The sequence below is a fragment of the Falco cherrug genome, chromosome 10, assembly GCF_023634085.1.
Source record: "Falco cherrug isolate bFalChe1 chromosome 10, bFalChe1.pri, whole genome shotgun sequence".
NCBI classification, from domain to species: Eukaryota; Metazoa; Chordata; class Aves; order Falconiformes; family Falconidae; genus Falco; species Falco cherrug.
Genome location: NC_073706.1, coordinates 7,208,128 through 7,234,584, shown reverse-complemented (window position 1 = coordinate 7,234,584; position 26,457 = coordinate 7,208,128). Strand labels below are relative to the sequence as shown.

General features: G+C 40.2%; 1 protein-coding gene across 2 annotated transcripts in view; it reads left to right on the top strand.

Annotated features, from left to right (window-relative positions):
* PREX1 (phosphatidylinositol-3,4,5-trisphosphate dependent Rac exchange factor 1) overlaps positions 1-26,457 on the top strand; it is a 165,191-nt gene that overhangs the window by 80,015 nt on the left and 58,719 nt on the right. For both annotated transcript variants that reach the window (XM_055721668.1, XM_055721667.1), the window contains exons 5-9: positions 254-355; positions 12,614-12,775; positions 18,191-18,324; positions 23,116-23,231; positions 24,209-24,358. In XM_055721668.1, the coding sequence (XP_055577643.1) occupies positions 254-355; positions 12,614-12,775; positions 18,191-18,324; positions 23,116-23,231; positions 24,209-24,358 (664 nt within the window). The remainder of the gene's footprint in view (positions 1-253; positions 356-12,613; positions 12,776-18,190; positions 18,325-23,115; positions 23,232-24,208; positions 24,359-26,457) is intronic.

The window sequence follows — 26,457 nt, the reverse complement described above, 5'->3', positions numbered from 1 at the left end:
TCCAGCTGTATAATAGTTCTCAGGGAAGATACCTTTCTACACAACCACTGTTACCCACAGAAAACTTTCTTTTGCTGATGTTCAAAGAACTTTGCAGGCTTGATGGCTGTATTTCAGTAGTGAATGAAGTCCCATTTCCTGTATCTTATGTGTGGCAAAGTGCTTTCTGACCATAATACACGTTATAGGAATATAAAATCATGTCCAAGAGCTTTGTGTCTGACATAACATTTGTTTCCTTTTTTGATTATAGGGTTGCATGCTTTTGGGAGGCAGAAAGACGACAGACATTCCACTAGAGGGTTATCTGCTGACTCCAATTCAGAGAATTTGCAAATACCCACTTCTGCTTAAGGTAAGCCAAAGAAAGTGTTTCTCCAGATGGTTGTTTTATTCTTGGAGGGTTTTTTTAACATTACTCTTGGCATTTTTTATTAGCCCTGACTGTTGTTGTCACTACTACCTTCCTGGCTTGCACTTCTAAAAGTTGGGTCCTCTCTGAAGAAAATGACGTGTTATGGGTATAGTCAAAAAGCTGGCCACTGCTAGGCTTGCAGGCTACTAAATCTTGTAATAGTGTGAGTAGGCCAGACAGGGTAACTTACTAACTAATGCCTTTTGACTTCAGTTCTCTTCAGATGTTTACTAAGGCTTGTGAGTCTTATTTTAGCCACTTCCTGAAAAGCTGTGTTCAGATAGAATTGTATCAGTGTTCTGAGGGACTGGATGGCTCTGGGGACTCTGTATGGGATGCATCTTTCATCTTGAGGCCTCTAGTTTGAGTGTGTTCAGGTCAGCAATGATCAAAATCCGTTATCATCTGACAGCTGTTTGGCGGCTTGTTTGAAAACTGGTTGTCTGAGATGAATTCCCAATGGACGGGTGTCATTGCAGAAATGACTAATGCAATTGGCACTAATTGGGCCCCTCGCTAGTATTCTTACCTTAGGAGCTAAAGAATAGAAGACCTAAAAAGAGCTAACTTGCCTCTCATCCCTCCAGGTCAGGGCTGGGTCACACGCCTGGTGGGGACAGGGAGAGGGAAAAGGAGAAAACAGTTTCTGGGAGAGCTTGCATCGCTGGTGGCCTTGTAGCTACTCTGTGGCTAACAGCCGTTAATCTTCAGTGATGTCAGTCTCTTTCTCAATAAAAGTAACATTACATTTACTAAAAGAAAATTAATTAATAAAAATGTAAGAAGAAATTGCCTCATATGTTGAGGGAAATGTCCCAGAGTTGTGCAAGGCAGTAAGGATTCTGTGATGATTTGATGCTCTTGGTCATAGGCAGACCACATGAATCAACTGTATGTCATTCAGAGCTGTTGCAGTGCTGTGTCCATACCTTCGCCATGATTAAGGTCTTCCATAGCTACAAGCTGCTTAATTTGGTAGTGATCTGTTGTTCCATTTAAAATTATCTGATAAATGTTTAAATTACTTATTTCCATCCAATTAGAGCTTTCAGAGCCAAATTTTCAAAATACGTCTTTCCTCCAGGTAGAATCATTCTGTTGTCTATGTAGCTGTGTAAAAACCCATCCTACAGCAGACATTCATGCACAGTTCCTTATGGACCGAGCTACTGGGATTTATGTGCATATAGACAGTTTATCAGTCCAGTCAGTCTATCCGTGACTCTACTTACAGTCTGAACAAACAAAAGCACATTTAGGCACATAGCAGGAGAAGCTAATGTGTGAGACTGCTACAAACATTTCTTCCACAGTATTACTAATAGTCAAGGCAGAGCAAGGACACCTAGATCAGGAAAGCACATAAGTAGCTCCAGCTCTGATTTATCTTCAGAGAGGACTGGTTATGTAGAGGTAATTGAAAACCTAATGATGCTTCAGTTTAAGTCCATTGTGTTTATTTGAGGTTAGTGTGTAGAGAATTTGGTGCCTGTTGAGTCTGTGGATCTGTGTGATGACTGTGAGCAGCATCCATGTGCACAGAAAGGGAATTCCTATGGCATCCAATATGGTAAACAGACCAGGGGATGTGGGGACCTTTAAATGTGGATTCCTGACCAAGGATTTTAATAGTGCTTATGTTTTCACTCTGTGGTGTGTTCTGTGATCTTATCTAGCTGTGTGTTCAGGACTGAAAATCAGAGATTGTTTTGATTCCTTACAGAGATCCCTTTTCTATTTTTGCGAGAGACTTCAACCAGAGGAAATAGTGGCTGGGTGCCTAATTTTGAACTAATCTCTACATTTGTGCTGTTAGTGAAAGATGAAGTGTTAATGTCCTGCAGGTTTCCTGTCATGGTTACCCTTTGTATGAAGGGAGTCATTAATGGGTACAGAGCCTGAAGACCAGGTTCCTTCACCTATTTATTCCATGCTGGAGACACCTTAATCTAGCCAGAGTGGTCAGTATCTGGTGTACCCTTGCTTATCTAAAAGTGATTTTTAACAAGTTTTATCCTAATATTTTCAAAACTTTTTGGCCCAAAAAATCACTGTTAGCACTCCGTATTTCTTATATTTTGCTCTGTGTCCTTGATAAGCTTGAAGTATCCCTGAAGTCAATGTGGTTTCTTGTTTCAGATCTGACCATTCAGTATGTGGACTGCCAGTGTTGTCAAGCACAGTTTGGGGATCTCAACTCTAAGCCATGCCCATGGCTGCCTTAGAGAACTCCCTGCATTTCTTCTGTACCTCAGTACCTCTTCTTTTTCTCTTTTTAGTATGACTGTGTTGCTGAATCATCTGTTGCTAATAAGACCTGCATAATTTCTAAGCTTTTTGGGAAACGTGGTTATGAGTTGTAGACTTCGATCTGTAATCTTTACAGGGTAATCTGTAGACTTTCTATCTACCGACAGAAGCTTGACTTGCAAATGAAAATCTCTATTCTGTTCTAAAAGCTCTTCAAAAAATTAGAAGGGCAAAACCTCCCAACACTACAAATTTTCCTGAAATCTCAGGGCTTTTACTCAAATGCCCTGAAGAAGCTGGCTACAGAAACACACCTGAAAGAAACATACACCTTTAGTAGCATCACGGATGCAATGACATTTTGGTATTCTTCGGCTTAAATTTCCCCATTCCTCATTTTATGGCAGGTCTTCCAGAAAGTATGAGGTTCTGTATCAGGGATTGTAAAAGCTACAAATGGGCCAGTTTATCTTGCTTTCCTTTAAGAATTTGTTTTGCAAGAGGGTAGTAAACAAAACACTAGAACAAAATATTTCTAAACCATAATTCAAATCTTTCCAAATTTAACGGGAACTGAAGTCATTGGGCTTTGGGGATCAGAAATTTGCCTGCAGAAGTACACTGGTAGTTTCCACTTTCTCACACGTGTACGGTTGTATATATCAAAAGACCTGGTGGCACAAACCTTCCTTCTTTGAAAGCCAAAGCCAAGACCAGTGAGGCTAAGACTGAAACAGTGTTTCTTGCCTTCAGGCCCTAGTGGGGTAGAATAAAGATAAATTTGTCCTCTGGTGCCAAAACTGTGCCTACCTTATGGGGTGGGGACTCTGGTGTTTGGCTGTGTTGTGCTTGACCCAGACCCACGTATACTTGTAGAGCAAATAGCCGTGAAGGGAGTGAGTGGGAGGAACTTCATGAGGCATCTTGTGATGCTGCATTCCATTTTTCTGTGGATTTCTTTTTGTATACAGGCTGATATAAATCACACGGTGTTCACTACTTGAAGTTTTCTGGACAGGAAATAAAAGTTTTAGGAAAAAGCTGAGGGGAATTTCATTTTGCTTAGGCGACAAGTCTGCCTCGGTCAGTGAGATTATGCTGTTACTGGGGGTTGTTAGCTCAGAAAATATCTGTGATCATTAGAAGGTGTAGTTGATGCTGATTCTCAAAGGTAATGAATTCATAGTGAATAAATTGTATCCCATTCAAGATTTGTTTGATACTTGCTAACATGAAATTACCAGTGTGGACACAGATGTTTCAGACATGAGAACAACTAAGGGAAAATACAGGCTGATTCTGTTAGTGCTAACCAGGAAAATGCAACTCTCCAAGCAAGAAAAAGGATAAAAAAAGGAGTAGATTTAAAAATAACACAACCCTCAAATTAAGTGTTTGCTCTCCCTTTGCTACTGAACTGCAGTTATTGCTCCTGAAATAGCTGTTTTGTATTCATGGGGATTGGATCTTATTTTATCGTAATTCCCAGGGCAAATAGATACTATTGTATTCCAACTGATTAGACCAGGCCGGAGCTATCCTACTTTCTTCTTTTACTTCGTTTTTATCAAGAATTTGTGAACATCCATATTTTCCGATAACTTTGGTATGACCTTGTTGTAACAAAAGTATTTAGTACAGCTAAGTAGTTAGATTTGATAAAGATAGTATGCACAAAGTAATTCAGACTTGTCTGTGTTTGAAAGTCAACCTAAATAGTGGGGTAAGGCACATATTTAAAATACTCTATTTTTTTTAATACCGTATGTGAGTATTCTTCAGAATAATAGCACCTAGCATGGACTTAATTTGGGTTACTTAATTAGGAATAATACACTGAAGTATCTCCAAGTGCAGATACACTTTAAGCATATATTACCAATAATTTCCAATATAAACTATGACATCCTGCAGTCGGTGATCTTACTTTTTTTTCATCCTTGGATGAAGCTGTTTGGCTTTTCGAACTAATAAATGTTGGAAACAGAACAATTGGTAAATTTCAGTTTTATTTATAGTTTCCATTTTTTGTGAACCAAGTATTACAGCTTTGGAGTGGCTGACTCTAAACAGTTTTGGTTGTTGTTTAGGGTGGCTGTTTTTGGAGGGGTGGTGGTGTTGTATGTTTTTTAGATTTTTTTTGAGTCTTAAAATTCTGGTTGCTTCCTTTGTATCTAACTTGCAAGCCTTATATACGGTTTGAAGGATGAGACTCAAACCTAGCCATGGTGTTTCATAGTGTCTGTGCAAACAGAGAAGTAATGGTGTTAATATTTTTTGTCCTTAATATAGCTTTTGTCTGCGTCAGACAGCATGCATGAAAATTAGTGCAGAATTTGTTGGTCAGTAGATTAGTTTTACCCGCAGTCCAAAACCTCTCTAATGTAATTTCCACTTCTTTTTCTTGTTGTGAAACTTCAGCAAATGATTTGAAATCTACTTGGGGATGTAGGAGTTCTGAATATTTGTTAGTGAAGAGCTTCATTATAAAATTTCGTCAGAAGTGAGAAAGGGGCTTGGACTAGGCTGGAACAAAACAAAACTGTGCTTGGTGTGATGGACATTATGGTTTGGTAAGAAGAAAGATGCAAAAGCAAACAGACCTTGAGAGCATATACTGTGTGTACAATTTAAAAACTCCAGTGTGTGCAGGGATGCTGGAAAGCTTGCTGAGTAAATATTTCTAGCAGAATGTTTTGGATTAAGGCAGCTCTGCCTCAGCGATAGTAATTGTATGACTGTATTAATTAGTGTGAGCCATACCACTTAAGAGTAGAAGCAGCTGTTGTGTAAACCAATCTCTGAACAAAAATAGCCTTTTTCCCTTAATAAAGAGCATTTATGTCAGCAAGAAGAAAACCCTAGGGGAGTGGTGATCATGAGCTAATCACACCATTGGGGGTGGGGATTAGCTGCAGTCATTTCTGTCTCCTTCCTCCCAACACAGGAGGAATGTGCAGCACATGATACCCCGCCCCTACGGGCTCCTGATAGCTCAGTGCATGTCACAGAGGTTGTTTCTTGTTTGATGTCTATTCTGTTAAGGAGTCCCTCAGACTCCAGCCAGAAATGCACATTCCACCTCTGATCCTTTAAAAATATCTCATAATGTACACAAACTCCACGGACAATTTAGGGCAGTAATTGTGTATTGCTTCATCTGATGGAAGACTCATTGGCCCTAGGAGGGGAAGAAAAACCTGGATGCAAAAAGCTGAGTGACCAGATTCAGAATCCCCTTGAAAGGGAAAGCCCAACAGCAAGGCGCACACAGGCCTTAATAAATGCAGTGCCTGGACTTTGAAAGGCAAAGGTGGGAAGCCAGTGGTGTGGGTACAGAACAGGGTGAAGAAAGACTCACTGTCACCCTCTTCTCCTTCTCCATTCCGCTTAGAGCTGTTTAAGAACAGAACATTCTAACTGACTGTAATTGAATATATTTAATCTTTGGGGTTTTTTATTGTGGTGAGTTTTTTTCCCTTTCTTTTTCCTCCCAAGGAACGTGGTGTTGCTCTTAAATTCATGACATCCTGGCTGAAATCCAGCTCTACGTAGCACAACATTAGAAATTATATATACCCTACAGAGTTGTAAGGACCACTGCCAATTTATAAATCATACTACTCTCTTCCACACTTTTTATATATAATCACAAAGAACTGGTAGTATTTATAAAACTAGAAACATGTTTTTATTAAATTCTAATTTAGCATATGTTGTAGGTTTCATGGCACATTGAATACATTTTTTTGAATATATTACTGATCCATCATTGCTTGTCTAGTCTTTACCCTGCAGAAACATTGACATAAATTACAAATTTTAAAAATATACAGAATAAAAAAACCCTGCTATGATTGGCAGGTAGGCAGATAGAGCCTGGTGTAACATTTACTTTCTGGTTAGTTTAAAGGAAAGATAATTTTTAATACAAGTAAATATTAAAAACTGTAAAATACAGATATAAAACTCTTGGAAACATTAATATTTGCAAAAAGGTGTTTTGGGTTTTTTGAGTGGGTTTTTTTTTTTACCAAAAAAGCACATTTTGGAGCCGAAATGTTTATTAACACGCTTTTTGAACTGATAAGCAAAGAAATACATTGTCTTTGTTATCTCTGTAAGCCTGAGATGTTCAGTAGGTAACCAGCGGATGTGTCTGAAACTGCTTTGTGTATGCACCAGTTTGTAGTGAAAAGCAAGACAGCCTGGCAAGCACTGCAAGATTTGCACCAGTCAGTGCACAATGTTAACATTCATTGCACAAAATCCATGTTAAGCCATGTCTGAGTGTCCTCAGGAGTATAAAGATAGGAGGAAGAAATTTGTTAAATATAGAGACTTGTAAATTTCAGCTGCAAAACACGTGTTCAGTTGCCAGTTTATAAGTACAAAATCAATCATTTTTGTGTGGCAAGGGAGGACATGGGGAAGGATGGCAGAGACTTCTTTTTTAAAAAAGATCAGTTAAGCAGAACAACATCCTTTTTTCTAGGAAATACTAAAATCGTGCTTACATTTAAAAACACTCTAGTTTGCCTGCCTGTACTGTTCACTCATCATCACTCCTGCCACCTCTTTACACCTTCCTGCGTAATGTTCTCTTTGCTGAGTTCTCTCCTCCAAGACTTTTTTTGGTTTGTTGGGTTTGGGTTTTTTTTTTGGGGGGGGGGTTAAGCACAATTAGCAAATAGACAAATGTATGAGCAGCTGATATATCTGTCGTCTTATGTGATTTAGTGCTTATATTTAGATTCTGTCATGTTTAGATCTCTTTCAGCCTTAAGCTATTTAAAGCTGCATCTGAGATTGAAATACTGAAGCTGGAAATCCTTTGCATAATCAAAAACTGGCGTTTCTGAGTAGATCAGATGTAGCTGTCCTATCCTTCCTTTCTGTATGCGGTTCAGGAGGACACTACAGCTGGATGTAGATGTCTTGGAATGCTCTGTTACTCCCTTTGTAAAATGTGTTGTGTTCTGTGTGTAGGCGTTAAAAGTGACACAAACTCAATCTTTGCAGCTATTAAAGAGGCATGAAATAAAAGGAAAATTCTGTGCCTAGAGGACAAAAAAAGACACATTTCTGTCTTAGTCCTTTAAAGAACAGAGAGAACTTTTTTTCCCCCTGCAGTTTATGAAATGGAATACCTTTGCAACTGTCACTGCTGTGCCCCCCCACCCCCCCAAGAGGAGAGAAAAGTCAGAGGATGATGGTGAAGATGATGGAGGTTGTGAAAAATACCAGCTTTTCTGTTCTCCACTGCTGGTTAGTCTGAAGGGTTAACAAGTCTGTGACTAGCAAGTAATGTATTTTATGAATTATTTTAAGAAACTCTTTGCAAGGAATAGTTTTCTGCAAGTGGCAACAACCTCCTTTCCTGGCCCTGTTAGGGCACAAGTTGCAGTAAGATAGTAATCCCAGATAACAATATATATGAGCTTCATGGAGGACAAGGCAGTCGTACCCAAGGTTTGCCATCTGGTCTGTCTCTCGGCTGCCTTTCAAAATGTTGTCAAATGCTGTCAGAGTTTACACATCATAAATCTGTCACTAAAATAAATAAGTACCCAGAGCTCCCTTACTGTATTTCAGAAGTGCTAGGCTCTGCTCTTTTGGGGAATGGCAGTGTCAGAGCAGCATGGCTCTTCCTCAAATGGCTTAACACCAGGCAGTGGTGGGACAAGTTTTCTGACTCTCTACACTGCTTATGCTCTTGAGGCAAGTGACTGCCTCAGCTGGCACCTTCCCTGCCTTTTCTAGCCTCCTGTCCTGCTCCTTGGGCAGAAATACAGGCAGCTAGCAGGAGTGGTTATTGCAGCAGAGGACTGCTGTGAATGGAGAGTTCTTTCTCTGTGGTTTGATGCTATTCAGAAAAGGATGTTTAACCAGTGCTAGTGTATATACATCTGTTTCCAAAGCAGTCTGGGTGACACTTGAGCTGCAGGACCTCATTGGTTTTTAATGAGTCAGGTAGCAAAAATTCTGCACTCTGTTTTAGAAGCATGGAGCAGAGGCTAGTGTCACCAAAGGGCAACACCTCTTCCTGCATTTTCAAACACTTACTTTCCTTGGCTGTATCTTCAGTAAAAGTAGAGTAGAAACTTCCATAGGGAATTTCATTTGTGATATCAACTGACGTTTGTAGCAGCCAGCCTCTTTTTCCTATGCCTGTGTCACTCGCTCTGTAAATCAACCAAGAGTTTAAGATTAACTCCTCTCTCTTAATGGGATTCCCAGCTGTCAGCGCATTACCCATCTCCTCTGTCATCCATCTGACAAGAGCCATTGTCATTCTCCATTTATAATTTTCTGAAAAGAGTAATTGTAGCTATGAGTAAATTCTCAAAATACCAAATCTGTGCAAAGAACTGAATAGTTACATTTCATCAGACAAACATCAACATTCCCATCCATTCATTTGGGCCTTTATGTCTCCAGGATATGTCTATGTGGGAATGAGAGCACTTCCCATTGCCATATTTAGATTCTTATGAGACCTGTCTCTTGCATTACTTAAAGGAGCCTCAGTGGCCAAGTAGTTTCATTTCAAGATGCAGATTTCACTTTAAAAGGTTCTGCAAAACCAAGGAGTTAATAAATAATTCAAATACTTTACATTTCTGTAACACTAGGTCTCAAGACAGTTTAGTAGTGCTAGTGAATTAAGTCTTGCTCCAGCCAGCGTGAGGAAGCACTGAGAGGGTCTGTGCAAAGGCAGAAACAAATCTGTACTACTTTTATCTCTAGATTCCTTCTTTCAAATACGCCTTCTAATTTTACGGGTATCTGAGCACCTTGCAGTCTATTTATTCTAAGTTGCACCTGCTAGTAGAAAAGTACAGCTAGTTATGCACAAACCTGTCATATGCTAAAGGTGACTTTTGTCTAAAGGTTTGTAGAGCAGGTCTATGAATTGACCCTAGGACAGAGAAAGTTCCTTGATTTAGCAGTTCAGAGTGTCTGGATTAGCAAAATGGCTGGATTGGTAGCTATTACGGTCACTATAAGTAACCTTCAGCAGAATTTCAGCCCACGTCCCTCCACTCTCTGATACAGCATGTAACTTGACCCTAAAAGTGCCAGTTAATTTTATGTAGAGGTTGTGTGGGGACATCAGTCAGTTTAGGAGCAGTGCTTGTATTACAAGTTGTGCTATCAGCTCAAACAAGGCAAACCCCAGTAATACTCAGTATCATACCTGAAATCAGAGTATGTCAGTGCCAAGCAAGACAGCATGGCACAAAGATCTTTAAATTAATGCCAATGTGGCAAAATTTTGTGTGGTGAAGAGATGCTTGCCGAGGTTAACTTGCTGATGTGGAGTATCAAAAGACAAATCAGACCACAGATTAAACCTAGCTGGAGCCCATGGCGGGCGTTTGGGGGTTGTAATCGCTTATTATGGACGAACAACAACAGTAACAGGCTGTCTTTGCCTTAGCTGTAGGAACTATGGATTGAAGCAATTTAGCAACGTTCAGACCACAGTGCTGTGTAGTCTCTCTGCCTGTATTCAAACTCATTCTTGTGTCTCAAGCAAAATTATGCAATTCAGCAGCAGTTTGCCATTTAGACACAGGACTTTAAAACAACCAAATAACATGTTGAGGCAAAACAGAACATAGTGAGAAAATTAAATATTCCAGGCAATCTAAAAATGTGGGTCTTAAACACTATATTATGTATCAAGATGAAATTACCAGCCTTAGTTAAGGTTTCTTTAATGTATTTTTATCCAATTGTGGCTGACTATAAAATACTGTTGGTCTAAAAAATAATTAATCGTTAGTTGACAGTGGTTACCCCTGTTGCCAAACTGGTTAATATTGTCAGGTTGCAAGCTTTCCTACTGCTGTTTTTCTTTGGGCAACATTTGACTGGGCCACTGTGCATTCAATCAAGTGAAGCAGAGACTCTTAGGAGCTCCTTCAGAGCAGAGATATTGTTCGTCTCTGTTAATCTCTCCAGTCAAAACATGTGCCCCAACCTCCTAAACATAACCTGGGGAAGAGTCCCTGCTAAACTCCTGCTGCTCTGTTGGCCTGTCTCTTTCCTAATCCAGCACTTTTTCCCACTTTGCCTTTTGGGGAGCCCTCTCCACTTGCCATGGCTCTGTCTTGGAGGTTAAAACACTGAACTGAGTGCCAGAAAGTCTTGGTTCTGCAAGCGACTTGCCACTGGACGAGTTACTCTTGTGTAAATGAATGTCCTCCTCCTTAAAATGATTATTACACTTCATAATACAAAAACATGGGACAGCTGTGGCCAGTGAATTTCCCTGCAATTTCTGGACACGCAGACTTCTCATGCACAGAGGTGCAGGCATTTATCTGCATGTGGTGGGTTGGCCTTGGCTGGCTGCTGGCTGCCCACCCAGCCACACTCTCTCTTGCTATTCAACAGCATGGGAGAGAAAATTAGATGAAAAAAATTCTTCTGGATTGAGATAAAAGACAGGGACATCACCTAGTGATTACTGTTACAGACCTAACAGACTTGACTCAGAGAAACAAAATAACTTTCCCCTTAGCCCCTACTCTTTTCCCCAGGCTCAACGTCACTCCTGCATTCCCAACTCCTCTACTTTTCACCCCGCCCTGAGCAGTGCAGGAGGTATGGGGAATGGAAGGTTGCCGTCAGTAGGTAACATTTTCTCTCTGCTGCTCCTTCATCCTCATGCTTTTCTGTGCTCCAGCGTGAGCTCTCTATGGGCTGCTGTTCTTTAGGACAAACCTGGTCCTGTGTGGGTCCTATATGGGCTGCAGTTCCTGTCAGGAGAGCTCCTGCATGGACTCTTCACCTGTCATGGTTCTTTTCAGACACTATCCCGCTGCTGCCGTTAGATACCTGTGTAGATACCTGCTCCGTCATGGTCCTCCCCAGGCTGCATGGAGGCACCTGCTCCAGCCCAGCCTCTCCAGGGGCTGCCGGGAGATCTCTGCGCTGGTGCCAGCGCCTCCTCCCTGCCTTCCTCTCAGGCTTTGGTGCTCACAGGGTTGTTTCTCAGGTTTTTCCTCTCTGCCTTGCTGCTTTTTGCCCTTTCTTACACACATTTTCACAGAGGTGCCGCTGGCTTCCCCGCTGGGCTCGGCCGGGCCCTGCCGTGGGTCTGTTGTGAAACCGGCTGGAACTGGCGTGGGGCAGCCCCTCGCCTCTCCTCACACTACAGACCATGCGGGGGTGTTGGGGTTAGCAGCGGTGTCTCACTGGAACCCCTTTGGTCAGCGGGAAAAGACAGGCTTCTCCTGAGGGCTGTTCCGCTCCTAGGTAAATCTGAGTTGTGCTTTGGTTGTACTTCTCTGCTGGTTGTACAGCTAATCAAGCTGGGTCCTGAACTTGCATGTGGGTTGTGATTAACCTGCATCTGATCATTTCCATAAGTACTGTGGGAGGGGTATACAGCCTAGCGCTATTCCCGTAAGGCCATAGTTCATGGAGAACCCCACTTCCGTAGCTCTAGTGGTTCCTGACAAGACCTGCTATGGGCAGCATTTGTATCCAATTGAAGAGGCCTAATCTAGTGTCACTGAAATACTGGATACACGTCACTGGGGCTGGTATAGCATCTAGACCATGGCAGGTCAACAGTCTATAGCATGTCTTTGAAGTAGACAGTGTTTTTTTTATGTAATCTTTTATTTGGCCTGGGAACACTAGACACTGGAAACAAACATGTGACACAGCAAAACATATTTCTTTTGAGTTCTCTTCATTTGACATATTTAACATGAGTAATTGCTTCATTTATTTAGCAGCATTCATATAAAACAGCAGCCCTGCACAGATGAGGAGCAGAGAACAGCATCTACAGTAACATGCCCACAACTTCTCCTTAATTTTGCAGTGGTTCTGGCATTTTCCTGTGGGATTGCACACTAAGGCTTGTGCCTTTCCATGAGCCACTTCTAAGTTTACATTCCATGTTTTCTTTTCTGTTTTTTAAAGGAATTAGCTAAGAGGACTCCCTCTAAGCATCCTGATCACCCAGCTGTCCAGAATGCGTTGCAGGCCATGAAGACAGTCTGCACAAATATCAACGAGACCAAGAGACAGATGGAGAAACTGGAGGCCCTCGAACAGTTGCAGTCCCACATTGAAGGATGGGAGGTATGATGTCGGACCAGCAAGCTCCCTGGAGACAGTTCACTGCGCAGTTTAATGGGCTGAAGTTTGGTGACTTACACCATGTACAAGGCTTTTTGTTTCTTACGTGATATGTAAATGCTCTTGAAGGTGTGGGAGGCATCACTCTGATGAGTTTAGAATTTAGTGTTTATTTCGGGCGTGCAGGCTGCTGCTAAATTGTAGCAGAACAAACAAATTATGGAAGAAAAGTGATAGCGTTAGAATGGACTTCAAATTTCAAATAGGCAGATCTCATTTGAAAGACAGGTCTAGAAGATGAAATAAAGACTGGTCGAAATAGCAGAAGTTTCTCTTCCCATTCCTACAAGCCTTTAGTTTCTCTGAGAACTTTGAAAGTTACACATTCAGCTTCATACAGATTTCCTGTAGAGAAGATAAAAGTTAGATTAACAAGCATTAGATTAGAAAGCAACCGGTATATTTGTGTTTGCTCCAGTTAAGTTGCTCATGGATGTGTTTCTAGTGATGTTTATCGGTAGGTGGATCTCTGTAGGTAGAAGCATTTACTGTGGAAGGGAGAGAGGATACGAAAGGGAGAAAACTGGAACGTGAAGCTTGGGGGAAGTCTTGAAAAAGAGCCACTCAGTAGAAATACTGGCTAGTCAGGCTAGTGTGCCAAGGGTTTGCAGCTTATCTTGTGATAACTTTAACTGAGGCCCTTAAATCACTGGAGTTCAAAGCCTCTGGGAGGTGCACCATAGGGAGTCAGTGGTGTTAAGTGGTCTCATGGAGGGATTGGCGTTGGCGTTCAGTGAGACTGACATTGAAAATGTCGAGGCTGATCATTGCCAGCTGAGGACATTTTGTTAGAGGTCATGTAAACTTCCTCATGTTCGAACTTTTGGGTGCTCTCCATGACTCTTTTGGGTTGTTTTTTATCTTTCCTGTATGTTTTAAACTTTGCTCATTTTTTCCCTGAAGGATGTTCTTGGCATCAGTTAAAGATGTGAGAACAACCCAGATATCCAGCTGTGTAATTTTTGGATAGCAAGCTCAGCTAAGTCATGTAATGTTCTGTATAGCAAGGCTTCTAGAAGCAGTTAAAACATTTCAGGTTCAATGCAACTCGTGGGTCATCTAGGCAAGAGGCATGGTTTGAACTCTGGAGCCTGAAGCATGACTATTAAAGCGTCCCTGATGCCATAAATGAAGGGATATCCAAGCAATGATTTTTGAAGTGTTTAACTTATCTACAGCAACATTCTGGAGCTGAAAACATTTTCAGATTTGTTTATATACACTGTTTTGTAACAAAGTCACCTAGGTCACTCTGCTCAAAATTTTGAAAAGGAAGAAGTGTTTTTCCCTCCCAGTAAGCTGTGGAACATTTCCAAATTACTCTAGTGGCAGTTTCACAGGAGAAAAACTAGCTTTATACATCACAGATACAGGCCAGTGCTCAACATGATAACATCTTTTTCTTCTGTACACGTAAAGAAGTTTGAAACTGATTCACAGTTTCCTATCTTACAGTGCTAGGGGTCTTGTAAATTATGACTCTAAAGCAAAGTGCTATGTTTGTAAATAGCTGATTTTAGTTCTTTCAGATGTATTTCATAGTTTATTCCTAGAGAAGGGCTCCTAACTTCTATCCATGGAAAGCTGTAGTTGCTGAATTAAATAATTTTGTAGCTTAACAATGCAGTGCTATAAGCCACAGAGCTGGCTGGAGGAGGAAGTCCATAAGGTAAATTTATGCCTATTTTTAGTTTATCTCATGGCATTCTGTCCTACAAATTAGAAAATTTCCCTTTTCTATTAGCATGGATATGGATTCTGAAACACTGTATATATGTGCCCTGTATATATGGTTATATACTGTACATACATAGTAATTCAACAAGGCCTGCAGCTTTCAACTGTTTTAATTCAAGACATTTGAATTGTCAAAAAGAAGTGAAGATCAACTTGCTTACTTATGACCAAGTGTTTTATGATTATAAGGGATGTGGCCTGAATCTGTAGTGTGCAGGCAGCCCAGCATGAAGTTTGGCGTTAAGTTCACATAATTTGGAACAGGCTCCACCTTGTCTAATGTTTCTGTTTAAACACACCAGCAGTTTCACTGGTTTCTATGACTTAGCACTTCCATTCAACTGTCCCAGTGGACTATCCCTGGTCTGATCTTCATCCTCTTGCCATCAGTGCCATCCTCAATATTTATAACATATATATAATATAATTTTGCTTCTGCAGAGTTTTTTCTTGCTCTTGAGAGTCACCTGTAACTTTAGTAAGAGCAGGAGTTATTTTTTTTAGAGCAGTTTCCTCACTTCAACATTTTTTTCTTCAATGTCTCTGCCCACCGATCTGCATCTCCCTCTCTAATACAACTGTCACTATCACTGTCATATGCTGAGTATGTGCTGGCATCATCCTGTCAGTCTCTTTCTGAGACAGATTATAATGAGGGGAAGTGTTAAAGTAGGCCAAACCCGCAGCTTAATCAGAGGTCTGTTCATCAAAATGAACTCTGCTCAGATTCATTCTTTTGGAATGCACAGAGTCCTTGTAGATGTATGCTATGGATTAGTCTCAGGCAGGTCAACTTGATTCTGGTTAATCCTTCTGGGAAACAAAGATTAGTTAAAAAAGAGCGGGAAAGAAAAGTAGAGGTTGCATAAAACCAACTTTTGTATACAGTGTTTTTGTTTGCTTAGGGAAGAACAAGTTAATATGCTGTTTCTATTATATATTGGTTTTTATGTGGGGACAGCTTCTCCTCATGAGTCCTTGTTATTTTTACTGAACAATTGCTACATATCCCCAAATTCTCCCAGTCTGAAATGCACAGGGAAGCAAAACCCCCATCACAGAACAGCATGAGTTGTTAAGATATGTGTTAATGCTTAGGCAGATCAATCATATTATAATTGGCTGTAATTTGCAATTCCACCAGCTATGATGTTTTCTTTTTATTTTCTTTTTTGTTCCCCGCCCCCCCCATCCTCCCCTGCAGCTTGGTCCCACTTGGAAAGGTGAGAAATTCTATGTTGTCTCTGAAAACATCAAATAAATCTTCTTGCTCTGTTTCTGACTATTGAAAAACCTCTCAAATGGTTATAAATGGGAAGTAGCTAGGTCAACAGCAAACAGGAAATGCATCAACAATGTTTAGATACCATCACCATGTGTCTGATGGAAAAATAAAGATTCTTAGATGTTAAGGTGAGAAGCAAGCATTGCAGTCATTTGCTTTACTTCCTGCACAAAATAGGTCAGATAATTTTACCCAGTGATTCTGTGTCGGTAAAAGACTGACTCCAATTACTTATGTCACTGTAGTCATTGTTTTTGCTGTCTTTGGGTATCTTTCAGAAAATTAAGTACTTGATGTTGAGGTACTCTGAAGCCTTGATTTCTGCATGGGCAAACCATGTGAGGAGCATGCTTTTATGTTGTACAGTCAGTTGCTTTCTGTTCCTATTTGTGTATGTGCTAGTAGGCCATTGGGATCATAATTCTGAGATACAGTGATTTCTCCTGGAGATAGTAACAGTTCATTTTCAAAATAACAAGTGCTCATTTTCTGGACATTTTAACTAATATTTTAGTATTAACTATTTCTATAGAATGATTAAGAAAATAAAAACATACCAGGACAGCAGATGGACCTATTGCATGTAGCTAGTTCCTACATCATTGTATCCTGAATGTATAAAAATGCATATGTGGAACACACAAACTAGTGTTGCGTACTTGGCAGCCTTTAAAGAATAGCTGCTTCCCTGTTAATTAAAAGCAAGACATGGACAGCACAGCTGTCAAGGTTCGATTTAGAAAACGATGTAATCAAAGCTTTATTCACACCTTTGGGGTGACTGCATTGTATTTAGAAAGGCTGATTTCAATTGAGTGATTTCACCTGAATAGCTTGATGACAGCAGACTGCACATTCCTCAAAAAAACCCCAACCTCAAACAATAAACTCTTGCAATGTCTAAAATCATTCAGACAGATCTTTCTGGGGTGACTTTCTAGATGGAGCTGGCTTTCACATCTGTGCACAGAGATTGATGTCTTCAGTTTCTTTTAGTGGGATGAGTTGTATATTACAAAATTTTTCTATTATTTGTGAATATAGGATTAATGGACCTCTGGAAATCAAGCAGTTTTGTTATGAATGTCTTGCGATCCAAAGTCAGTTCTCTTTTCCCGTAAGACTTATGGCAGTGGGTCATACAATCTAATTTACTTCCTTAGCTGCATGCTGATCATGGAAGGGAGTTACTGATACCCTAAGTTGCTGTTCTTCCCAATTCAGAGGGAAATGCAAAAACTAGTAAGTGATCCAGAATTGGGTGGTAAAAGTTTCCAAGGCCTCAGGGTGTTTTCCTGAAAAGGGACCCTTATTGATAGGATGCCCTTGTACCTTTGAAGTAATACTAGATCAAGCAATTTAAGGCTAGTGGCTAAGGTTTAGCCAAACCGTCTTGTTTGGTCAGTAGAACAGTGGTGAAGCAGATTCCCAGCTGTGTGCATTCAGAATGAGGGGACCCTTGGAGTAAGCCTGCCCTGAGAGCAACCTGGGACAGTCCTATAGTTGTTCTTCAGTTGGGCCCAACTGCTTTGGTCCTAAAGGACCTCATTTAAAGGGCTGCATGATTGCCTTTTCCTGGGAATAATCTGAGTAACAGTTTGGAGAGTTAATGTTTTACAGTGGTTTTCACTGTGGTTTTAGCTGTTGTTTTCAGCTTCTGGGCATCACAGGCTAAAGTGTCTTGAGCACCAAGCTCAGTTATCTCTGTGGCTGTCTAGTGTATATAACAGCTTGCACATAGCAGCTGGCACAGTGTCCAGGACTTAGTTTCTGATTTTCACGGCTATGTTTCTAACTTGCATGTGTTTATTACAACTCTAGAAAGGAAAGTACCTGCATATACTTCTAAGGAAAAAATTGGGGAGATGTATCACCACTGAGTTGATTTTGCAAAGATGGTTAATAGCAACGTGTGTCAGTATCGGAGCTCCAATGTTAGGGAAATACCATTATTCTTCTATAAAGTATTCCTGAAGCCATCACTTGTGATATTTGCAACGATAGCTCAGGGTATGAAAGGAGAGCTAATGGTCTTGAGAGACTCACAATACAGCTGCTTTAAGAGTGAAAGATTTCTTTAAGAAAAAATCTCCTGGAGATTAATAGGGAAGATTTATTGTCGTGTGTGAGGACTCCAAAAAAAAATATTTGTAATCCAGTGACAACATCATGTGTTCAGCCACATTAAGAAATTCAGGACTTTCTCCTTATGAGTGCATCAGTTATTTTGCAGTTTAATGACATGCAGATAAAATAACAGTGTTTCAGTAAAAATCCTTCGTTGTGTGCACACAAAAAGTGTTAAAAATGAATGCTGTCTCTTTTCTGTGTTTCAGGGGTCAAATCTGACAGATATCTGCACACAGCTCTTGCTCCAAGGGACTTTGTTAAAAATCTCAGCAGGAAACATTCAGGAGAGAATGTTCTTTCTATTTGATAACCTACTGGTCTATTGCAAGAGGAAATCCAGGTGAGTCCCTCTGTGTTTACAGTTTTATAATGGGACCATTCAGAAGTTTTGTAAGTAGAAAGTATGATCACCTACTAATCACTCACTGTATTCCCTGTTACTCTGTAGGGCTGAGTCACAGGTGTGACTTTTCTCTGTTCTTGACTATTGCTGTTGAGACTATATGAGAAAGAAGTCACTATATGTTAGGGTAAATATGCCAGGCAGTAACGACGTCCCCACCCTGAAAAGGGCGCAATCCAAAGACAGAAGTGTAGAAAAAACACAGATGAGTTCTTAAAGCTGGAAAGCTTCCCAGAGCAGATAGGTCTCCAGGAGTGATGTGAAGAAGGAGTCCTTGCCAACTTTCATTGTGAGTTATTCCAAGCAGAAAAGGGTGATGTGAAAAATGATACAAAGCCAAGAAAGGGGAAAGTGGAAGACTAAGAAAACATTAAATAGATGCAGGGCACAGAGGAGTGAGGAAGATATGAAGATTAGGAAGTTGCTGTTCAGCATTTGAAGCCCATGTGCTCTGTGTGTTGTCTTACTTTCTTATCCTAGTAATAATTTTTGCATCGTTCCACCTTACAAAACTTAAGCATTATTAACACCTACTGTCTGTCATTAAAATAGCATTGGCAGAGTGAAGGGCAGTTTTCTTCTGCACCAGTTATACTGTATTTCAGCTCATAAGCTTTTAACCTTCACAGCTCCAGTCTCATTCTCATGTCTTGGTCTTTTCTGAATTTGCAATGCATTCTCTACACTCAGATTCACCTCCTCCTTTCTTTCCTGTAATATCCTCCCCCTTTTTCAAGTTCTACTTCTTTACTGGTGATGGCCAAGTAGAGTGGCCAACCCAATTGGAAATTCTCAAAAACCAGAGTGTTCTCTCCAAAGAAAATTCTCTTATCTCAAAATTTGGGTTTATATTCCATTTTTTTGTTCAATGGAAATTTTGGAACCATTAAGCTGGGGAGAAACGATTTCAGTAATGTTCAGAGTTTTTGTGTAAATAATGCTGAAACTATAAAAAATATATGCAAACTATTAGGTGAAATGACATTAAAAATTATTAGAATCATAAAATGGTTTGGGTTGAAAGGGACCTTAAAGATCATCTAGTTCCAAATGTAATATAAACATTTCAAGTAAATTAAAAAAAAATTACCCAATTCAGTCTTATACGGCTTTTAATATTATCTAACTGAAGCATTCTGAGTCTGCTGAAATGAAGCAAGAAAGGTGAAACATTTTGACACTTTACCAAATTTGTCAGAATCCAAATTTCCATACGAAAGAGAGTTCAGAAGTTTGTGCGTCTTCTAACAGAAAAGTGTTCTGTTTAAAAAAATAAATAATCGGTTTGATATCTAATCTTTTACTTCTTCAGAGTTCTTGGAAACTGTTTTTCTAGTCCTGTTTGTAGTTCAGGTTAGCCTAGCCCCTCCCATGCTGTCCAGGCATTTTTCCCGGAATACAGAGATTTAGAAAACATGATGTTCTACTGCCTTTTAAGCAAATCAGGTTTTTTGTAGAGGAGACCTTACTGAGCTACTCTGTTTGGCTTGATTTTGGAGGAGACTGCTGTAACAGTTTGATTTTCCCAAAGGACTGATACTGTTTACCTTTGTCTAATAATGTAGCTTGAACTGATGAGATGTCCAGAATCTGACTTCCATTAAAAAGCAGAGTATTTTCTTAATTCTGCTGGGAATTGCCTAATGTAAAAAATCTATTTAGGGATCACCGAGTGACTTTAATTTTGGATATTTCTCCTATCTAGCTGCTATTTATAATTAGTTCAGGATGGAAATTAATGTCTATCCAGTTGTGCTGGTGTAATCATTTGGCCAGCTGCTTAACAAACAACTGACATGTTAGTGGGACATGGATTATTTTTTTTTGGGGGGGGGGGGAAGCCAAAAAACTGTCTGTGTCTGTTCCTGATTTGTAATTGAATGACTCTGTTCTGATCTCACTTATGCTGTGCTTAGCTTGTAGAAGTCACTGGAGTTTTTCTTGATTGAAAAATGCATTAAGAATTCAAGTCTCAGTCTTTGATAAATAGTCAACAATGCAGCCATTTGAATTTGGGCATCATATCTTTTCACAACAGCATAAATTAGGAGTAGTATTGTTGAGACCAGTTTAAGATGTGTTTAGAATCAGAATTGGATCTGTGGTTTTAGATTTTTAAGACTGCGATCTCATCTTTAGGAGACTGGTAGACAGAGAGTCCCTTGGGGAGGCAGTCCTGAAGGGGCAAGGTGTCCAGGAAGGCTGGACATTATTCAAGAATGAAGCCTTAAAAGCACAGGAGCAGGCTGTCCCCATGCTGAAAGATGAGCTGGTGGGGAAGACAACTGGCCTGGATGAACAGAGAGCTTTGGCTGCAACTCAGGAGAAAAGGAGAGTTTATGAAGAAGGGGCAGGCAACTCTGGAGGACTACAAGGATGTTGTGAGGTTATGCAGGGAGAAAATTAGAAGGGCCAAAGCCCAGACAGAACTTAATCTGGCTACTGCCGTAAAAGACAATAACAAATGTTTCTATAAATGCATGAGCAGCAAAAGGAGGGCTAAGGACAATCTCCATCCTTGATGAATGCAAGGGGAAACATTGCCACAAAGGATGAGGAAAAGGCTACAGTACTTAATGCCTCCTTTGCCTCAGTCTTTAATAGCAAGACCGGTTGTTCTCCAGGTACTTGGCCCCTGAGCTGAAAGGCAGAGACGAGGAGCAGAATGAAGCCCCCATAACCCAAGGGGAAATGGTCAGCGACCTGCTACACCACTCAGACACACACGGGTCTCTGGGGCCGGATGGGATCCACCCGAGGGCACGGAGGGAGCTGGCGGCAGTGCTCACCGAGCCAACCTCCATCATTTGGGCCAAGAGGCCAACAGCATTCTCTCTTGTGTCTGAAACGGTGTGGCCAGCAGGACCAGGGCAGCGATTGTCCCCCTGGGCTCAGCACTGGTGAGGCCACACTGTGAATCCTGTGTTCAGTTTTGGGCCCCTCATGACAAGACTGACATTGAGGGGCTGGAGCGTGTCCAGAGACGGGCAATGGAACTTGGGAAGGGACAGGGGCACCAGGCTGATGGGGACCGGCTGGGGGAACTGAGGGTGTTTAGTCTGGAGAGGAGGAGGCTCAGGGGAAACTTTATTGTTCCCTACAGCTGCCTGAAAGGAGGTTGACAGGTGGGAGTCAATCTCTTCTGCCAGGTAACAAGTGATAGGGCAAGAGGAAACAGCTTCAAGTTGTACCAGGGGAGGTTTAGTCTGGATATTAGGAAAAGTTTCTTCACAGAAAGGGGGGCTATCAGGCATTGGAACAGGCTGCCCAGGGGGCCATCCCTGGAGCTATTCAGAAAACATGTAGATGTGGCACTTAGGGACATGGTTTAGTGGTGGACTTGGCAGTGCTGGGTTAACGGTTGGACTCGATGGTCATAGAATCATAGAATGGTTTGGGTTGGAAGGGACCCTAAAGATCATCTAGTTCTAACCCCACATCCGTGGGCAGGAACGCCTTCCACTTATGGTCCTAAAGGTCCTTTCCAACCTAAATGATTCTATGATCTTTTGCAGAAGCTTAGGGAAGTCAGACAAACTGATGACATAGATTTTCAGGGCAGAGTATTTTTTTGTGTTTTTAGCAGAATCATGGACTTCTGTTTAAATTGAATTCTGATGTCAGGAACAATGTTTCATGTGGGGAAATGGGCTGAGTATTTAAAGGGTTTCACTAAAGCTGCCAGGACAGCTTTTCTTTTGACTCCAGCAGTCGTCTGTAGGAAATGATCTAATAGCTCCAAGATCTCAGTCACTGTCAGCCTGATTGGATGTAAATATCTGGTCATCGCTAAATGTATGTTTGTCACTAAAGCTAGTTGTAAAAGGAAAAGTTGTTCAGAAAAATATGGTCATTCTCCTCTCACCTCAGTTTATCATAGATATTTCACTTTGACAGAATTTTTCTCCCTAGCTGTTTTTTATTGCAATATTCTTTGAGTCTTATGAGCTCCTGGCAAATTGCCACAGCAGTCCCTTCACTGCGCAGAGTTTGGACGCCTGCCATCTCAAATGATGATCATTTGACCAGTTGTGTTTTGGTTCGCATAGCAGGGTTGTTCTTAGATATTAAAGCTCAGCAGGTGTCAGTTGGATAGTTTTAAACCTATTCTAGACATAAAAATCAGAACATAACTATCAATGAAAAGTGCTTTCCTGAAATTTTTCATGAGACACTTCAACAGAGACATTATAAAGCTTACAGATAGGAATGTAAATTTTGGTGCAGAATCACCACAGCAGCACTTTCAGAAATGCCACATACAACGACAGTTAATACACATATGACAGACCATGTGACACTAGCCTCTTTGCATGTTTCATTTCATATTTGAAACTTTGTACACATACCACATTTACCAAAGCTTTAGGCAAACAAAGGGGGCAAATGTAACGTTGTGTCAGGTCGTATTGCAGTATTCATCCCAAAGCCATGTGCAGTTCAGTTGTACTGGTATTTCAATCAGTCATCAAGAATGTGAATCTTGAAGGCATCCCCGTCTTCACATCGTCTTGCAAAATAAGCCCTTTATTGCTGTACTGACACTGTTGTAAGCTTATCTTTGTGAGCTGATTGAGTATTCCAGTTATTTATATTAGAGATGTGGTCAAATACCACAGAACAATATAAAGGAATCCTTTCTTAGTAGTCATATCTCAGATTGATTTATACATGTGTATGTTACTGTATTTGCTTATGTGTTGCTAACAGTCTTAATCCTAATTGCAGAGTTACTGGGAAAAAACCATCTAAACGGACCAAGTCAATCAATGGGTCCCTTTATATCTTCAGAGGCCGAATAAATACAGAAGTCATGGAGGTAGAGAATGTGGAAGATGGAACAGGTAAGAGACCAAATACTGTCTTTTAACAACACAGCAAGTCCTTGTGTTGGAAGTTGGTGCAACAGTCTTGTCCATCTCCTCTAATGAAATCCAAAGCAAGCTGTGTAACTTCTGATGCCTTCGTTATTAGACCAACTTCTGTAGTTGAAAGACTGGACATGCTTTCAGGTACTAGTCCTTCATTCTGAAATGACCTTATGAAGAGTTTGTGTACCCAGAAGCTTGTCTATTTTCTCTCCTAATCCAATTTAATTTAGTAAAAGATATTTTATCTTCTTTTCATTCTTTCTTTTCTTACATCTTAAGCCAATACAGCTATAATAACAGAAATTCTGGATCTTCTTCTCATTTAGAATACTACCAAATGTTAGTCTTAGCATCAAATCAGTAGAATGGAATGTGACCATGAATGAAATATGGCAATGGCAGTTGTGTTGTGATTCTTGTGTTCTGACACAGGCAGGAAGGCTGGATGGGTTTCTGCTTTCATCCACAAAGGCCACACCAGCCCCTGCTCCTATTGCAAGAAGTCAGGAAGTAATACTATGTCGTTTAAACAGTTGACACTTGTTCCCATGTCTTGTGGATAAAAGTCATTACAGTGCAAAAAGTTAGCATGTCCACAGAAAGTTCAGAACAATAACCTGAACAAACTTCAGAGATTTTTGTCACTGTTGTCATTGTATTTCAAAAATTTTAGTTCTTCTTCTTGAGGTGAAATTACAAAATGTCTCTCTTATGACGGAAACATTCAGACAGTTTGAACAACCTAGCCATGGATACTTCTATTAATATTAGTTCTTCAAGAGTGGTAAGTAACAGCCAGTCACATGGACAGTCAATAAAACGGATGCATGAGGAACACCTCCAGAAATCAAGCTCTTCAAAGAAAATTTTAATTAAGGTGTCCCACACTGATTTGATTAAAGTAGCAGGCCTTCTGTTCACTGTGTGCATTGTGCTTTGGGTTTTTACAGCGGATTACCACAGCAACGGCTACACTGTGACAAATGGCTGGAAGATACACAACACAGCCAAAAACAAATGGTTTGTCTGTATGGCCAAGACTGCAGAGGACAAACAGAAATGGCTGGATGCTATAATCAAGGAAAGGGAGCAGAGAGAGAGTAAGTGGATAATGTATTTTCTAATGCAACAAATGAACTTGTGTACCAAGGAGAAATGTATATGCATGTATAAGTATCTGAGAGAAAAAGAAAAGGTTGCAGTTTTTCATCCATGGACAGAATTAAAATAATGACAAAGAAAATCAAGTGGTTGAAAACAAATATTTCTGAATGTGTACCTTGGGGTTTTTATGGACTTATGTCAGTATGTTTAACAAATGGTTTTATTTACCGGAGCCAGTTTCTTTGATGCATTGAATTACTGTGAAAAAATTACATTTAATTGATTTCATTTGTTCGTCTTTTATTTGTAAGTATGATAAAATTATATTTATCAGTAAAAGGAAAGAAGAAAATCCAGCTTGCAGCCTTCTTCCAGAGGCAGTGGCAAAAACTCGTTCTCACAAACTAGGCCTCCATGATCTTGAAATAAACAGAACAGTTCATGGAGGAAAAACTGTAGAAATATTACGCTTAGACTGAGAACTGTGACAAATGTTTGCAGATACTTGTCACTTTTATCTTTGCTTGTGGAATGAAACAAAACCTGAGCTTATCTTGAAACAGTGTGTACAATAGAAGCAAGTTCACAAAGCCATGATTCAGGATGGGTGATAAAAGTTCTGAGTTCCTTTAAAAGTCAGAACTATCATTCACAAGTGAACCTCCTTCCCTGTTTGCTTAATGGGAACAATAATAGCTCATCGCCAGAGAAAATGACACTTATTTCAAAACATTCTGCGCCTGACTTTTAGAAATGGTTTCCCTCTCTGCACATGCAACTCCATTAAAGTAAAAAAAAACAAACTCCATAATTGCTCATCTATGCTAATTTTGAAAGAGGTCAGACTGAAACCCTTTTTTAGTAGTATGTTTTCAGAACGTGTACTTGCAATGCTTTAGAGTTTTAAAGTATTTTAAGAAAGTTATAGATCTATCACTGAAGTCTAATGAAAGCAGAGAATCTAAATCCTTTAATGTCCTTTCAAAACCAAACCTTAGTTTTTATGTTATAAAACTTTGCATCTAATCTGCTAACCACAATGCACATTGCATTTCTTATTACCATAGAATATAAAACATTTCTAACATACGTCATCTTCTATAAACCTCAATACAGCTTTTGATAATAGCAAGGATACTACCTTCAAGATGTAGATTGGGCATGGTGTAAATTCAAGAGAACTACTTGAAGGCAATGGAGAGAATCAGTTTTGATTTTTGCTTAGTGGTCAGTTCTACATCCCACTGTACTGTAAGGATCCTGATCTTCCACATGATACTTTTTAAATAAAATACATTTCTTGCGTCTTACTATTTCCCTCAGAGTGCTAAATTGTATCTCTGAAAGGTCCTGTGAGTCTCCATTTCATAGTCAGTTTTCACTTTGTGAGGTCACTAGTGCTCTGCAGAATTTTCTGTGCATCGGGTAAAATGTGTGAGGAGAGAAAAGGTTCAGTAAGAAGTAAAAAGACAGGACTAGAGAAACAGACCACGTAGAAACAGGGAGCTTGAGAATATGGGGAGGTGACTGAAATAAATATTAGGAAGGGAAAAGAACTATTACTTAATAGAAAGTTAGTCAAAGTTATCCATGCAGCATTGGCTAGTAAGAGTGGCGTTTTCTCTGATGCTTTTTGTCATATATATTTTTATGATGTGGCTGCTGATGACAGACACTCAGGATAAGCATAGATATTCTGGCAGACATTCCAGGCTGTATTGGAAAATCTCCTTTGGATCAGAGTACTTGCAAAGTCACAGAGATATCAGTGTTTGGATTAGAAATTGGTGAGATTCCCAATTCTGTACGATGAGTTGGGTAGAATGTGCATTCCAGTCTGTCATTTGCATTGGAGCCTGGGGAATTCAGTGATGCAAGACCAGCAGGGAACACGTATACGATTACACAGGCTGTTTTCTATCACGAGTTCACATTGCAAATTAGCCTCAGCTACACGTGTCAGCATTCGCATTGAATTGGATCACAGTATTGGGGGAAGAAGAGGATGGAGGAATAACAGCAGGGGTTTGGGGAGCAAAAACCTTTAGCCAGATATTGGACACAAAAGAAATACTGTATTTGAAAGACAAAATGT